The 17,920-nt window shown below is 39.4% G+C and overlaps 1 protein-coding gene across 1 annotated transcript in view; it reads left to right on the top strand.

Annotated features, from left to right (window-relative positions):
- Positions 1 to 5,042, top strand: part of LOC139754411 (uncharacterized) — a 132,081-nt gene extending 127,039 nt beyond the window's left edge. The window contains exons 12-13 of the mRNA XM_071671690.1: positions 505 to 716; positions 3,252 to 5,042. Coding sequence (XP_071527791.1) covers positions 505 to 716; positions 3,252 to 3,569 — 530 coding nt within the window. The 3' untranslated portion in view covers positions 3,570 to 5,042. The remainder of the gene's footprint in view (positions 1 to 504; positions 717 to 3,251) is intronic.
- Positions 5,043 to 17,920: the final 12,878 nt, after the last annotated feature.

Genomic DNA, 17,920 nt, shown 5'->3' with positions numbered 1-17,920 from the left:
ATATAGATCTATATCTAGTCTATATGATCCTAAGGCTATATGATCCTAAGGCTATATAGATCTATATTTAGTCTATATGATCCTAAGGCTATATAGATCTATATTTAGTCTATATGATCCTAAGGCTATATAGGTCTATATTTAATCTATATGACCCTAAGTCTATTTAGATCTATACTTAGTCTATATGGTCTTCAGACTATACAGCCCTACGCTTAGTCTATATGATCCAAAGACTACAGATATCTGCATCTACTCAATATGACTCTAAGATTCTATAGACCTACATCTAGATCTATATGGTCCTTAGACTATGTAGAGTAACACATGTTAAGAGATATTGACATGCATCTGTATACCACACGACCACCCTGCAATCCCCCCCAACACCCCCCAATACACACACACACACACACACACACACACACACACGACCACCCTGCAATCCCCACCCCCAACACATACACACACACACAAAATGATTCACATTTTCCTCCCCAACAGAGGCAGCACCTCCATCATCATCGTCTACCCACGCCATTAGCATCAGCATCATCAAACAGCCACACCAATCATATGAGGGAGAACCTTCCCCTCCTGACGTAGGCTCAGAGCAACTGGGGTTGTCGATGAGTCTTCGGCCAGCCGTTCCCACACCGAAGACTTCGTTTGGGGTATCCGAACCCTTACACAGACCAATTGAAAAAAGTTTACAGGTGAGTCGAACTCAATACGTCCCTGACTGATGTATAGATGGACGTTAAAGATCAATATTTGCTACGGATATTAGGAAATATTAGGTTACGGGTATTCGCAAATGTTAGGTTCTTAGGAGGCAAAGTTTTGATGGCGATGAAAGTAGCGTAATTTACATTTTCTTTTTTTTCTTTGTAAGAGTTACGTATCTCTTCTCGTAAGGGTAGTCGTGGTTGCAGCGACATTAAGAGACATCATCGTAAACCAAATCATCAGTGATCGAAATTTTGATACTAAGGGGAAATCGAGTTTTGAATATTTTCTTTTTAAATTGGGGGAATTGTTTTAATTTTTTTTGGTAATGAAGAGTTCTGTATTTCCATCTTAATGAGTGCTGGCAGTTCCTATGACTTTAATTAAATATAATTACTAGAAATTACTCATCTTGTCCAATAGAAAGCAGATTATTTGATTATTGTAATAGCAATGGGTGTTTACAGACATGTAGTAGTTAGCCTAGACCTGAAATTGATCCTGCAAGATATTCTTGATAGAGATAATCTTCATCTATCATTTAATCAGATGTGTGAAATAGATTCGTACATACGTATGAAATAGATTCGTATATACGTAAAAGATTTTCAGGTAAGTCATTTCCAGATGTATATGTAAATTCTATTTTCATGTATAAGTTCGTTTACAAGGTACATTAAAGGGCAGATTATTTCATATTATTATTGCATATAGCTAGAAAGAATGATTCAAGGAAAGATAATTACTTTTCCCCCCCATATGCTTTCAATTTACACATTGTGCATTGAACGGCTTGGACAATGCAAGCATAACTTTACTGCAGACGCATGTCGCTTTTTTCCAGCTTGAATTACAAGAATGTGCCTAATGTTGCTTTCCCTTTCTCCATGACAGTATGAATCTGAAAGATTATATCAGTCAATCTCAAATCAAGTCTCATTTCATTCCAATGAAATTTGTAAAAAGTAACTTTTTAAGTCATGGGTTATCATATGTTTATATGATACTTATATTTGTACTTAACCCTATGTCCCCTCCCCTTTTAATGGACATTACCAGCCCCACCCTCCCTTTCATACACACTTATCCACCGCGCTGACTTGAGAAAAGCTAAACAACAGCTAAAACAAATTGCTTAGCTTCTGGTCTCCTCATATCTCGCTCCTCTCGTCAAACATTCTCGCTCACTCGTGCCATATTCATCGCTGCTTCCTTTATCGACCTCCTCGCCTTATCATGCTACCTCTGTGAGAGCCCTTTACTCACATACATCAGCTGTTCTAAATCATATTACTCCATTATTCACAAATGTCTATCCTTCCCGCCAACACCGCTACAGCGCTTAGTTGCGTCATCGCTTCATTCTGCTAATCTTTCTCAAGCGTTTGTCGCTACATTTGGTTTTACGATAACTGTGTCCGACTTACTACTGCTCCCTCTCTCAGTGTCACCGCTAACATTTATCCTCCTGATCGCTATATATTTTTTTTATTTTCTCTTTGTTAACATTACCGCTAACATTTTGTTTGGCAACATCACTGTTCTCCTTTGCTCTGGTTTGCTGTCTGGCTCTTTGCCGTCTCTGTCTATATCACTGCTTTCTTTGCAACACTTGGACTGAGTTCGCTTGCGCAGATGTTCTTGCCAAGAGCTGCTTTTATAATAGCTTCAAAAAAAAAGAGAAAGGAATCAGAGGTACAAAGTTAAGCTGAAATAACCTCGCTTAAGTCAGAAAAATGCTAGACGGAGTGATGATCAGTATGGCAACACCGCAAACGTTTAAGATAGCCACCGGAAAAAAATTATTTGAATCTTTTATATTTACGTACGTGTGTGTGTGTGTGTGTGTGTGTGTGTGTGTGTGTGTGTGATATGGCTACAGGTTTCATAACCACCATTCAAGAATAGAAATCCATTCAATCCAACAGCACACATACATCTCTTGCTAAATAAAAGGCGATTGAAATCATTGTTGCCAGAATTTAATGAATGATTGTCTCATATATTCGGTCATTGAAAATGGCGTTTTAGATTTGCCATCTGTCATATATCAGGATTATTTACTTGATAAACCTAAAGGATTATTAATGGCAAATGGGAAAAATGATAAAGAAAAAATGGAATATGAAATGTAATCGGGTATAATTATTTTGCCAATCGTCTTTCCAGTAAATCAATAAAGGATATTTTTCTTTTCCATCAAAATCTATAAGACTGGGACGAATATGTCATTCACATACGTCATAGTTTTTGTCACAATATCTAAAAAGAAAGTTGACACCAGAACCATACTGATTGTCAAATCGTGGCTTTGAATAAATAGTACAAAAAATAGATATAGATATCAAATTTATATATAGATATAGATATCAGAATATACAGATATAGATACCAAATCATTCTAGTTCATACAAACAGGCAAGGAATGAGTCCAAGTGTAGCAAATGACTTCCATAGACTGTGTCAGGTGGCCGGTACACGGGACCTTTCATCTGGCAACATGTCCTCTCCCCTCCCATCAGACCCCCGTCTGCCAACCGTACGATGATGACCCTCCGTCTTCTCCAGAGGTCACTGAGAGGACTCAGCTCACAGCATCTAGTATAGAACCAAGCATAGGCGTCACCCTTGGCGTAGAAGCGGCCTCTAGATCCAGCAGAAGACTGCCGTATTCCAGAACACCCCTGTACGAGGAGTTGGACCTGGGATCCTCATCGTGCGCCCGCCAGCCACTAATGCTCGGGAGCTCAGAAGTGTTATGTAAACGCAAGATATCGTACCGTGGGAGGGGGAGTGACAGGTTCTCCACACAATGCCATCGTGTTCCGTGCTGGAAGTAAGCATATCATTGCCATTGTACTAAACTTTGTAAAAGTTTATCTAAAGAAAAAAAAAACAAAGGTCGATTATATTGAATAATTTCAGATCACATCCTCATAGGCTTCAGTATTTCAGTGTTTGGAATGGAAAAATTTTGTTGGACTAACAGAGAGGTAAAGTTATACAAGACAACAGAAGCTTAAGTTCCTATTTAGGAATGATATTGAGAGTAATTATAGAGATGATGTCAAACTACCAAGTAATTTGTTGTATATTCCACCCCCCCCCCTCACCCTCTCCCACACACCCCCTTAAAAAAAGAAAAATCTTTGGAGTAGTTTGTCCACAAATCTTCAAAGAAGACGGGGGTAGAATAGAAAACGAGAGGAGGAACCATGGATGAGTTAGTGTTAGAAAATTTAATCCCCTTGTAAATACTCGGTTCATTTTGATAATGCATATATAAATAAATAAATAAATATATATATATACATATATATAAATCTAGGTCAGAAGACAATAGCATTGCATCACCATATTTTTGTACACGAATTTTTGAAGACTCAACTTGTTGCTCTGATTATATATGGAGGGTTCCATACATATTGATATTATTTTCGCCGTAAGTTATTGTTTCTATTTTTAGGGATGGAAAGAGTGATAACCCTAAAAAAAAAAGTAAAAAAAAAGAAAATTGACTTGAGTCAATTTGCTTCTTTGATTGACATTTAACCGTTGTTTGATGTTGAGGCAATGAAGGGGGGCTTAGGTGTGTGTTTATATGTATGTGTGTGTGTGTGTGTGTGTGTGTGTGTGTGTGTGTGTGTGTGTGTGTATAAAATTGTATGATTTACAGAAAAATAAAACACCATGATGATTCCCTCTCTCTCTCTCTCTCTCTCTCTCTCTCTCTCTCTCTCTCTCTCTCTCTCTCTCTCTCTCTCTCTCTCTCTCCCCTACATATTCATATCTATATTCCTATGCATCACACATACCTATTTATCTCTTCACCATCTCTCCTTTCGATCTGCGATCTCTCCCTTTCTTTCAGTGACATACACAATATCCATCTTTTGTTGTCTTGCCCAAAAAGAAAAAGAAAAAAATATATGAGGTAAAAAAAATAAAGATATCAAATGCTGTATCCATTTTCTTTATTTTTTTTACTAGCCTATTCTAACATATTTCTTTTTTTCTCTCTTTCTTTTTCCTTTCTCAACTATCGTCACAACTTGGTTACACGAAGGTCCCCCTTTATCTTTCATCCTCTTTCTCACCCTTTTCCCATATTTTGATTTGTCTTCCATGAATTGTATGATGAAGAGAAGAGCCAGTATGAAAGAGGTTGAGCCGAACGAACGTAATTTCGAAAAAAGAAATAAAAAAAATCAATCTAAGGTAATTCATTGAGGAGATGCGATCGGCAAGTGAATAAATGGCTTCTTGCAATTGAAACAAACACACACACAGGAAAAAAAAAAACGAAAACGAAAGGTAAATGTATCTGATGTGGTTGAAATGTTATTCATTACCATTTTGTATAACTGAATTCGATTCTCTCTCTCTCTCTGTCTGTCTGTCTGTCTGTCTGTATCTCTCTCTCTCTCTCTCTCTCTCTCTCTCTCTCTCTCTCTCTCTCTCTCTCTCTCTCTCTCTCTCTCTCTGATGTTACTTACTCACAAAATGATCATTTGAATGAGATTTCTAACCTTTAGATGCCGAAAAAGATAAGAAAATTTTGCTCGTGGCAACATGCATCTTACGAGCCCAAATCGCTTGCTAAGTTTCGCCCACTCACGAGAAAGAATGACTTTGTGCTCAGAATATTCGGTGATGATGACTGGGCGAGGTGCTACCGGACTCCGACTCCTTGTGGGCCCGTCGCTAGTGAGGAATTTACCTTCGACGAGGTGGTCTCGTCGGAGCGCAACCTCGTCGAAGAACTCAACTCTTAGAAAACGCATCCTTTCCCTGCTGCTGATTGCAGCGCAGACTTGAAGGCTGCAGGTAACCTTGGAGAAGGAGTCCTGGTGTTTTATATATATATATATATATATATATATATATATATATATATATATATATATATATATATATATATATATATATATAAAGAGTCGTTCAAACCATATAGAATATAAAATATTGGAGACATGAAAAAGTATCAAGATATTAAGGAAAAATAATAAATATAATAAAGTATCATAGCACATTAATTAATGTAATTCTGACACGTTCTCTGCGCCAAATCCTAAAGTCATTTTTTTTTCTTATCCTTCAGTGTTGACAGCACTTCTTCAGTTCTGCAACATAAAAGAGAACAGACGACTTGACCTACCTATATAACCAAAGGACAAAATATATATTTCTTATTCCTGTGTTACGATTATTATCAATTGGAACGAAAACAGTGAACGAAACTGAAAGGACAAAATCATACGTCTTTCATTTAGTTTCATCTTCAAGAATCAATCTTTTTCTTGTGTTTGTGTTTGAGTGCGTAAAGCCATTTATTCCACGCTCGACCATCTCCAGTGTCAAACATATATATATATATATATAAGAAAAAGATGAATATATATATATGTATGAAGGATGTGATTTAATTGGAGATCCTCAAGGGTAGTTTGTTTAGACAGATCTACTTTACTAGTTTCGAAAAGTAGATGCGAATTCTTAACTGACGCGTTGTTGCCATTTCACTACATACTTTTTATCTCCTCAATCCAGCCTTTTTGTAAGGTGGTGTGTCTATTGTGTATAATAAATCTATTTGTACACCTCTTTGTTTTAATTCTATCCTTGTATATGTATTTGACTGGTGAGGGGGGGGGGACAAAAATAAGTAAAGACACGTATATAGAGAAATGATGTACAGAGTAGTTTTATAAGAGAGAAATCTTAAGGACTAACAAACAGATTTTCTCTTTTCTTTTTCTTTTTTTTGTAAGCTGTCGACTGTGGTTTAAGCCAATGTCGAGGACAAAGAGTCAAGGTGACCTGGGAGATATGTACGAAACTGTATCTCAAATGAATGTGGGTTACAGCAGACCAGTTCATGCTAATCAGCCAAACGCATAAGGAGACTACTGATATCATCACAAAGAGTTTCATATGCTATATAAAACGACTTTCAGAACGGAGAACCTAATAGAATGATGTATATGCTGTAACATGGATGCTGTGCTAGAGAAGGGGTATACATGGTGGGATTATGTGATATTAAAATCATCTTGAACACCTGAAGGAAGGAATCTATCTTTCTATCTATCTATCTGTCTATCTATCTATATATATATATATATATATATATATATATATATATATATATATATATATATATATATATATATATATATATATATATGTATAATCCTCCCTCTCTCTTTTTTTTTTTAATTTTCCAAAAGAAGGAACAGAGAAGGGTGCCAGGTGAAGATATTCTCTCAAAGTCCCGGTCCTCTGTTCTTAATGCTACCTCGCTAACGCGGGAAATGGCGAATAGTTTGAAAGAAGGAAAGAGAGAAAAAAAAAAAAAAAAAAAAATATATATATATATATATATATATATATATATATATATATATATATATATATATATATATATATATATATATATATATAGGGTTGTCTATAGCCCCAAAGCCCACATAATCAACAAGAACTCAATAATCAAACGAGGAATACTTAATTGTAATTGAAGTTAATGGTGTTCACAGGGGCCAAACCTCTTCATAAACAATATGCCTTACAAAATTGAGAACAGCTTGTCTGGAGATAATGTTAAATAATAATCTGAGTCAAGTTTCATGAAAATTACGTTTAGATTTAATTCCAACTCAGACAATTGTGTTAACACTCATAAACCTATGTCCACATACTGTTTGATATCATAAGAACTGAAGTTCTTAATAATATCAACACGTTTATTCTTTTCATTTCTTTGCCTTAACGTTCTTTGACACTTAATCTGTTAATGGGATATAAGAACTGAGAAAATGCCATGAAATATCATTCGAATTGAATTCAACTCAGTCAACTGAACACCTTTATATGAAGCGAACTTACATGTCATCTTAGTTAAATCTTCCAGTCTTATATGTGATCTGCTAATAAGCATATTTTCTTTGGCTCTTCACTCCTCCCATCATTGCACTGCAATTGCACCTCACACTATCACTAGGTCCATCCACATGGCCTTTTAAAACGCAGTTCATACACGGATGAAAAGAGAAAAAACGCGGAAAAGTATAAGTATAAAAGATAAGAATTGGAGTCCTATGGCAATGATCGCATTCTAGTAACACACTTAACAAATCTCAGGGAAAGATTATCGAGCAAAGTAGCCAAATAAGTAAGTGCACACTCTCTTAAACGAAAGACATATCATATATGACTTACAGAAAAGCTTCATCATGCACATATTCTTTTTTTTTTTATGCAAAGACAGGAGGTAGTACCTACTTAACATCCCCCCCCCCCCTTTAAGTAAGTACTTTACGTGACTGAAAAGGTAAAAGGAATTGTCTTAAAAGCAGTGGAATTCTGTAAGGTTTCCATCAGACGACCACGACCACCACCTACCACCACCTACCAGCACCTCCCTGGTTGATGGCGTTGGTGTTCAAACACACTCGAAGCCTTGGTAAGTATATCCTCTCGTTCCGTGAAGCTCTTGTCTCTTTTAATCTCTTAATCCACAGAACTTCTTTGCATCTCGAGGGATTACCTGGAGTAATGAGGAAGTGGCTTATTTCCGTGCCTTCCCGTGGTGGAAAGCACTTAACTAATAGAATTCATCATGTTTCTTTAGCATATGAGAAACAAAATGTGTAAATGTCTACACAACTCAGGAGAGTTAAGTGGTACGAGATTTCAGGTCACCTCATCTGAAATCACCTGGAGAATAGTGATTAACGGATTGTTTATGAGTTAAACATTCTATTATTATTGCTGGATGTTATCACAACAGTAAGTGGCACGAGATAACTGATAATGACACGAGCCATGTCAATAATATATGTGGCTTTATGTCAATAATGAGACTAAACATATATGTGGCTTTAAACATATCTTCAACACCTGGAGAGGTTGCTGATATACACATCTTTTCTTTTGACTTAGAGCTATAACTTGATGTTGATGGTCTTAACTGACACCTGGTTGTCTAAACGGCCTAGAGAGGCCAAACAACCCTTGACCCTAGTGATGATAACTGAAAACAGTTTTCCATTCATTAGACCTGCTATCATCATGTCTCGTATTCTGGTTGAACGAACCCTGCTTACGTTCAGCCGATGGGAAGTCCACCATTGCCCAGCATCCTTGTCAAGATGTTTACATCATCGAAGTTGTTACATCCCATATGACGGAAGGCATGTTACCCACTGCTGTTACAATCCACCCTACACACATCCACCAGTGTCTTCAACATCTTCCATGCCAATATAATCAACATTCTACCGTCCCATGGCATTAAGTCCTATTTACTTTTTCTTTGTTCCATGCCATCAATTCCCTTTCTTACCATCGTATGTCATCAAATCTACTTTTTTCCGTTCCATGTCGTCAAATCCATTCTCTCTGTTCCGTTTAATCAAATCCGCTTTTATTCAGTGGTTGAGGTCAGATCCACTTTTCCCCGTTCCATGTCATCCACTCCACTTTCCCCATTTTATGTCATCCAATCCACTTTCCTTCGTGCTTTGTCATCCAATCCATTTTCCGCCTTTCCCTCATCAAATCCTCTCTCTCTCTCTCTCTCTCTCTCTCTCTCTCTCTCTCTCTCTCTCTCTCTCTCTCTCTCTCTCTCTCTCTCCCCGTTTCCATGTTACTAACCCCACTTTCCACCTTTTCCATTACGAAATCCACTCTTCCTCGTTCCATCATGAAATCTACTCTTCCCCGTTCCATCATCAAATCCTCTCTCTCTCTCTCTCTCTCTCTCTCTCTCTCTCTCTCTCTCTCTCTCTCTCTCTCTCTCTCTCTCTCTCTCTCTCCCTCTCTCTCTCTCTCTCCATTTCCAAGTCACTAACACCACTTTCCTCCGTTCCATGTCACTACTCTCCCAAGTTCCGCGTCATCTTTTTTTTTTTCTCTCTCTCTCTATCTCTCTCTCTCTCTCTCTCTCTCTCTCTCTCTCTCTCTCTCTCTCTCTCTCTCTCTCTCTCTCTCTCTCTCTCCATTTCCAAGTCACTAACACCAATTTCCTCCGTTCCATGTCATCATCATCAAATCCACTTCTTCTCTCTCTCTCTCTCTCTCTCTCTCTCTCTCTCTCTCTCTCTCTCTCTCTCTCTCTCTCTCTCTCTTCCGGTCTAACCCTCTGTCGCGTCGCGTCCTTGTTCCTAGTCTGCCGGCCACAGACCACGTATCTCTCCCACTTTTTTTTTCTTTTTTTTTATTTCCGAGGGTGCAACATATACTTTTTTTTTCCCCCATCTCGTCTCCCCGACAATCTGTTCGAGTTGCCGCGCAAAAGGATCTGTGCACACAAAGCAATTCAACCTCAGGTGTCATTAGGCAAATTAGCGCTTTACATTGTACCTTTTACCATTAGAAAAAACAAACTTTTTTCTCTCTTTTTTTTATCATATTAAACGTACGAATGTTTTTCATGAGTTCCAAGTTCTTCTTTCAGTTTAGTTACTTCATCTTTTTTTTTTCTTTCACTTTCCGTGTCACTGCAACTCCAAAAGTAATTAGAAAAAAGTTATTTTCTCCTACCCTTCTGCCTCACTCCAACTCCAAAGGTAATTATGCAAAAGAAGAAATTTTTCCCACCCTTCTTTGTCACTGCAACTCCAAAAGTAATCCTACTAAAGTAATTCTTTTCTCTGGAGTTTTTTGATATCTGAAGTCTTGATAACAGCAAATTGTATATCTTCTTTGAGCGGGAATACCCTGCAGAAAAGTATATGTGAGCTACAGTTATACATTACAGTGTTATGTGAAAAAAAAGGAATACGAAGGCATTCAAACGCCAGTACACCACTGGGTCCTTTCGAAGCTGTTTTTCACAAATGGAAGACATCAGAAACTCACGGATCATTGTGGTAAAAGTTAGAAGGTATACACCACTGGGTCCTTTCGAAGCTGCTTGTCACAATGGAAGATAACTGTGGTAAAAGTTAGAAGGTAGACACCACTGGGTCCTTTCGAAGCTGTTTACCACAGTGGAAGATAACTGTGGTAAAAGTTAGAAGGTAGACACCACTGGGTCCTTTCGAAGCTGTTTACCACAGTGGAAGATAACTGTGGTAAATGTTAGAAGGTAGACACCACTGGGTCCTTTCGAAGCTGCTTGTCACAATGGAAGATAACTGTGGTAAAAGTTAGAAGGTAGACACTACTGGGTCCTTTCGAAGCTGCTTGTCACAGTGGAAAATGACTGTGGTAAAAGTTATAAGGAAGACACCACTGGGTCTTCTCGAAGCTGTTTTTCACAAATGGAAGACAACCGAAACTCACAGATCAGTGTGGTAAAAGTTAGAAGGTATATACACCACTGGGTCCTTTCGAAGCTATTTGTCACAATGGAAGATAATTGTGGTAAAAGTTAGAAGGTATAGAGATAATTCAAAGAAATTAGATAACCTGCAAACTTTGTCAATGTGACTATGAAGGAGCAAATAATGTTAAGACGTGGACCTGAAGTGGAAATCTTCATCAAGTCTGTTGTTAAACGTATCTACCGTACTGTCTTCAATCACTCTAATTCGCTATGGCGTTTCATATGTTGACAATCCTGTGTGAGAGGAAAAGCACTTCGCCTCATTCTAGGTAATCGAGGTGAAACGTTTGATCCCGAGTTTGCATCCATTACTACGAAAGAAACCTAACCAATCACCCAAAAAAAACGTTTTATCAGACCAATCATCCAAAAAAAAAGTTTTATCAGACCAATCATCCAAAAAAAAACGTTTTATCAGACCAATCATCCAAAAAAACGTTTTATCAGATCAATCATCCAAAAAAACGTTTTGCTTTGAGTAGTGAGCTATACTCTCTTTTTTTATTCCTTTTTGCCTTGTTGCGTAGTAAGATTCTGAGCTAAAAAAAAAAAGTATCGGAAAGAATGTGAAAGTCTTTCGCCTTGAAGTACTATGTGGTCGCAAGCGGCATCCCTCAGGGGACGTTATGATACATGGAAGCGAGGCATAGGGCTTTACTTAGACAAGGCTATGTGGGGGAAGGTTGGCGTGTCAGAGATGAAATATCTGAGGACAATATGTTCGCGTGAGGTGGTTTGATCAGTTACATAGTGAGAGGGCAAAAGAGAGAGAGAGAGAGAGAGAGAGAGAGAGAGAGAGAGAGAGAGAGAGAGAGAGAGAGAGAGAGAGAGAGAGAGAGAGAGAGTGTGGTAATGAAAAGAATGTGATTGAGCGAGCTGAGGAGGGTGTAATTGACATGCTTTGGACGAAGGGAGAGAATGGGTGAGGAAAGGCTGAAGAGTCTGGGGTAAACCATGGAAAGGTCTGTGGGAGGCCTGGTTGTCTATAGGGGTCTGTGTTTTTGGTGCATTACACATGACACCTAAGGAATGCATGTGAATGGATGCGGCCTCTCTTCGTCTGTTCCCGGCGCTACTTCGCTATCGCGGAAAAAGGCGATCAAATGTAGTGAAATATATATATATATATATATATATATATATATATGTGTGTGTGTGTGTGTGTGTGTGTGTGTGTGTGTGTGTGTGTGTGTATTCCACTGTGCACCTAGCGTTGGTATATATACACACAGATACCAGAGGTACGAAGCAGTGTCTCCATTGCTTCCTGCACTTTGACCAACTTTTAGAAGACTAGATTAAGTGGACCATAAAATGAATGGTCTTATCAACAACTTTGAGACTGTCTGTTGGTTCCCTCTTGCCTCTGCTGGCCACTGAAGACCTGCCCCTTGTCTCTGTTGACGCTGGTTGGTCTTCTGTTTCCCGTTTATGCTGGCCCACTGGCCATCTATTCCTTGGTTCTGCTGGACGCTGGTCATGTACTCTTGTATCTGCTGGACGCTGGTCAGCCTATCTCCCATCTCTGCTGACCACTGGCCATCTGTTTCTCGGTTCTGCTGAACGCTGGTCATGTACTCTTGTATCTGCTGGACGCTGGTCAGCCTATTTCCCATCTCTGCTGACGACTGGCCATCTGTTTCTCGGTTCTGCTGGACGCTGGTCATGTACTCTTGTATCTGCTGGACAACAGTCATCTATTTCCCATCTCTGCTGACCACTGGTCATCTGTTCCTTGGTTCTGCTGGACGCTGGTCATGTACTCTTGTATCTGCTGGACAACAGTCATCTATTTCCCATCTCTGCTGACCACTGGCCATTGTTCCTTGGTTCTGCTGAACGCTGGTCATGTACTCTTGTATCTGCTGGACGCTGGTCAGCCTATTTCCCATCTCTGCTGACGACTGGCCATCTGTTTCTCGGTTCTGCTGGACGCTGGTCATGTACTCTTGTATCTGCTGGACGCTGGTCATCTACTCTTGTATCTGCTGGACAACGGTCATGTCCTCTTGTATCTGCTGGACAACGGTCTCCTATTTCCCATCTCTGCTGACCACTGGTCATCTGTTCCTTGCCTCTGCGAAACACCAGTCATCTTCTCCTTGTCTCTCTTTGGTGGTCACTGGCACCCTGTTCTCGAGGTTATCCAGGGGTCTCCTTAAGTTCCTCCTTTAATGGCTCATAGAAGCCCGTCATCAGGCTTGCTGATGGATGTTCCTTGGGTAAACACTGCCGAGGGGAGACGATGATGATGAGGATGAGGAGGAGGAGGAGGACAGGGAGGAAGAATAAAGAGGAAGAGGAGGAAGACGAGTAGGAAAGAGGACACGGAATGTGCGTTAGGTGGATGAAACCACTTTGACCTGACGTAAGATAAGATGTTACCTCATCACAACCGCTGCAAGTTGTATAAAAGACAGATACAATTAGATAGATAGATAGAGAGAGAGAGAGAGAGAGAGAGAGAGAGAGAGAGAGAGAGAGAGAGAGAGAGAGAGAGAGAGAGAGAGAGAGAGAGAGATGCATATTACTAGACTCCACCTGCTCCAGGTTACACCACGAGTGAAAAGTCACCTTTAGGGAGGTTGTATTATCGAGAGTACAGTCTTATCAAAGGGTTTACATTTCCTTTCTACCAGAAGTAGCGCAGCCCTGGGCTGCAGGAGCCCTTAGAAAGGTCCTGAGTAACACCATTCTCTCACAAAAATAATTCCCAGAGTAATATATATATATATATATATATATATATATATATATATATATATATATATATATATATATATATATATATATATATATATATATATATATATATCAGGAGCACAGTGTTGTTGATAATGGCTCCCTTCCCACCGAAAATTTTAAGAGACCCTTTTTGTAACATGGTCTCAACGGTTCGGGATTTGGCCATGGCTTCCACCCGCCTTCAGCGATACCTTGAAAACATAAAATGGCAATATGTCGCGCGGGCAGGCAGATAATGGTAGAGTGTCGAACACAGGTCCTCATACTTCAGCTACAGACTTCTGCTTCCTACCCCCCGATAAATGCAAATATGTTTTCCGATATACATATATTTTCAGTATACATACATTTTCGATATACGTCGTTATGTCTTTGATTCATGTGATATTGTCAATATATATATATATATATATATATATATATATATATATATATATATATATATATATATATATATATATATACATATATATATATATATATATATATAGATTCATAAGGGTAAGTTTTCTGAAGACGGTGGCAGTTGTCAACTGTAACAAGAATAATGAATGCCAAAGAGAATTATCATGCTGTAAGAATTATAGACGAACGAGAATATGCCAAGACTCTGTGGCACCAAAGACATGCGACAGAATAGAGGAAACGATTCTGAACTGCAAGAATATAGAATCAGAATGCATCTATTCAATAAATAGATTTTGCACTCTGTAATAATGTCCTCTGTGTATGTCCGTCTATACTCCAAACTTACAAAAAAAAAGTTTGTTCATCGACATAATCCTCTAGTAAAGGACTTTATTACCTTCTGAATAAAAATTCTAATGACAAAAGATGATCAAAGATCGTTACATCTCTCGTTTCATGTAACCATATCACCTGCATCTCTGAGAGTTTGAAATGAGAAAACACGAAAAGCAAAATCCATAAAGTTACTCCTACGCATTTCCCCTCGAAACATCATTTGCAAAGTTAAATGACTTTTATCTTTTAACGTAAGGGAGGTTATTAGCATGGTGCTTTGTTACTCGACATCAAAACCTGCTACAAAATTCTCGACAATCTTTGATGAGAACAGTGAATGGTGATTATGCTAATGTTGAGTCAGGCATGGGAGAGAAGATTCGCGGTGTGAATTCAATGCTCCAGCCAGTCACCTCAGTATGTATATCAGAGTTGTTCATATACCTTCTATAAACAGGGACTCAGTCTCAGTCCTTGTCTACACGTCTCGCGAGGATGATATAAGCATCAGGATCATATCAAAGAGAGGTTCGAGGATGTGTTTCTGAAGACCTTCTCCAATTGGTTGATTTCCATTACAGCTGTTGAACGCTGTTAGACGAGTGTCACATCACCGCTACGTACTGTGTTGACTGACTGATAGCCACAGCGTGAGTGTAAATGGACAAAAAAAAAAAAAGGTGATTGTGGTCCTTAGAATTTTCTTGAACACCAAGAAAGAGCTGCCAAAGATTTTTCGATTGGCGTTTTATGGTCTTCATAACACCCCCCCCCCCCCCCCCCCGCCCCAGCAGCTGACAGGCCTGAGGCCAAATTAGCAGTATCCAACACTACTGTGCAACACAATGCACAGTTCAAACGACATTGTTGAATGAGGAGGAAAAAAAAAAAAGGGCGACGAGGCGCAGAGAGTTACATGCCTCTTGATCTTGTCCAGGTTCATTGGGGATAAGGCGGCTCAGGAGAATTGGAACGAACCAGAGATCTGTTTACCTATGGACAATTACCCAGAATGATGGATAATACGCTAGAATCGCAGGGCTAACGGCAGCGCGCACTCACATTGTCATACTCGTTGAATTCTACCGGTCTCTCACTGCGGCATCACATCTCATGGCATTGTCGACATTTCGAGACTCATCACTCATTTACTCCAGCTAAAAATCGAGGTTATCATTTTTTGCAAATCTTTTTAGAGTTGCTCTAAGTTTTTTCTTTTTCTTTTTCCTCTCTTTATCACTTCCTGGTAAAGCATTTCTCTCTACTGCTTGCCACCCACCTTTCACTGTGTTCAGACCGAGGTTCATCTGTGACTGACTTGAACCATAAATCTAGTTTTCTTTGAAATGTTTTCATCATCGTTCCTTGCATGTTTCTTTATTCGTCCTGGTGTGGCTTTAAGGAATCTCTCCTCTTCAATTTGCCTGGCAATTGTATCCCTTTGTCTGGTATGTGTTGTTTGGTACGTGTTTTCAGTACATTCCCAGGTATCTTTCCACAGTAGTACGAGTGTTAAGTACAGATGTTGAAAGTTCTCGACAGGTAATGAGTCCTCCCACTCAGTCACTGTATGAGTATGAGTCTCATGAGGGCTGGACAGTGAAAGATGAGGATCATTCAGTCAGTATTACACCCTGTAAAATCTTATCCACTTTTCGCGTCAGGTGAGTGAATCAGTTGACACATTACTGTATGCCAATGTATTTGATAATTTCTGCAATATTTGAGGTGCTATCTGCCAGCTAAGGTCTGAGAAAGATTTTTCTTCTTTGAGACCTTCGTCATCAACTTGTCTTACCGTCCACAGGATGTGAACCACAGCCGCTGTACACAGCAAAAATGATACTAAATTGCTACAACAAGTGAGGCATTGTAACGATTTCATCCTAACATCTTCTCTGCTCCTCTGACATCCACTTATCCTGCGCAAGCTGCAGGTTGATGATGCGCGGATTTTAACAGATCCTCTTTTCGACTCGTTTTAAATCTGAAGATATTGCTGGACTTAACAGTGCTATGCTTGGTTAAGAGGGATTTCTATAATCCAGGTGCAGTTGATTACTTTACGAGACATTAATAGCTTTAACGGATTATACATTTACCATCGGGCTAAAACCTCCCTTTCCTTCACATGAGTAATATCCAACACGACAGGGTACTTTCTCACGCTCTTAGACTCAAAATAGATGACCCTTTCATTTGTCTGCATATACCTATAACATGCATGCCATGCAATACATGACTGAACACGGTAGGTCTACTGTGGTACTGTGTATATGGTGGGCATCATCTTGCCCTGGCAGTGCAGTGTCATACACTAATTAAAGAGAGGTCAACGATCCTGAAGATGATTCTGTATTAGATGCGTTCGTCGTGGAGTCCACGTATGAATGGGAGGATCTGTACTGTTCAGGACCATATGACTGCGCTTGCTTGCACGTAAAGACCGCTTGGGTTCCGGCAGACATCAGAAGCTCAATCTTCCTCTAATCTGCAAGTCCTTTTTATAGTCATCTCTGCCCAGAAAGCCACGGCTGATCATCCTCCGTCGTGAACACCAGCACATTCCAAACATGGCAGACATTTCAATTACCCTATCGACTCGACAGGAATGGCATTCAATTACATGTGAAGGCCCAAAATTCCTCTGATGGCTCGTTGTGTGTGTGTGTGTGTGTGTGTGTGTACAGATGTGACTGATGCATATTTTTTCTTTTTTTTTTCTCTCTCTCTCTCTCTTACTCTCTCCTCCTCCTCCTCCTCCTCCTCCTATCACGACATGTAATTGCTATCGTAATTGCTATCGGGCGATCATCCGCTATTTTGATACTTCTGACAATTGCCCAATTATGAATTCCCGAATTATGTCAGAATTAGGGCCGGAGCGATTATAATCTGAAGTGATATATGTAAAATAATACAATTAACTCTGGGATGACAGTCATTTAGCGCTTCATGAAATGCAAATCGAACGTCCGCTGGAACTAGCTGCTAGAAATACATATTCATTTCTCATGCCGCTACTGGCTGTCTGCAGTGTATGTGATCTTATAACTCAGGACAGCCGATATTAGAAGCATTTCCCAAGGAGCTTATTATATCCTCCGTCGTTAGTCTGAAATCTCAGAATTTGGCGGAGTTGCGTCGCTCATATCGGCTTTCCTAGAAGGCAAAACAGCTGATCTTTGTTTACTATCGCCACACATGTGTCACTGGCGGTTCATTCATGTCAAGAATCCAACAGCTGATCGGTGTTTACATTTGTATCTGGTTCACTGGCTATTCTTTCCGCTTACAGGTCCACTTGTCAATGTTGTTCTCGTCGATTTACTTCTTATGTTTTAACCATGTCTTGGATAGATGAAATCA

Source organism: Panulirus ornatus, chromosome 17, assembly GCF_036320965.1.
Source record: "Panulirus ornatus isolate Po-2019 chromosome 17, ASM3632096v1, whole genome shotgun sequence".
Lineage (NCBI taxonomy): Eukaryota > Metazoa > Arthropoda > Malacostraca > Decapoda > Palinuridae > Panulirus > Panulirus ornatus.
Note: the sequence above shows the minus strand (reverse complement) of the source record. Positions and strands in the feature narration are given on the sequence as shown.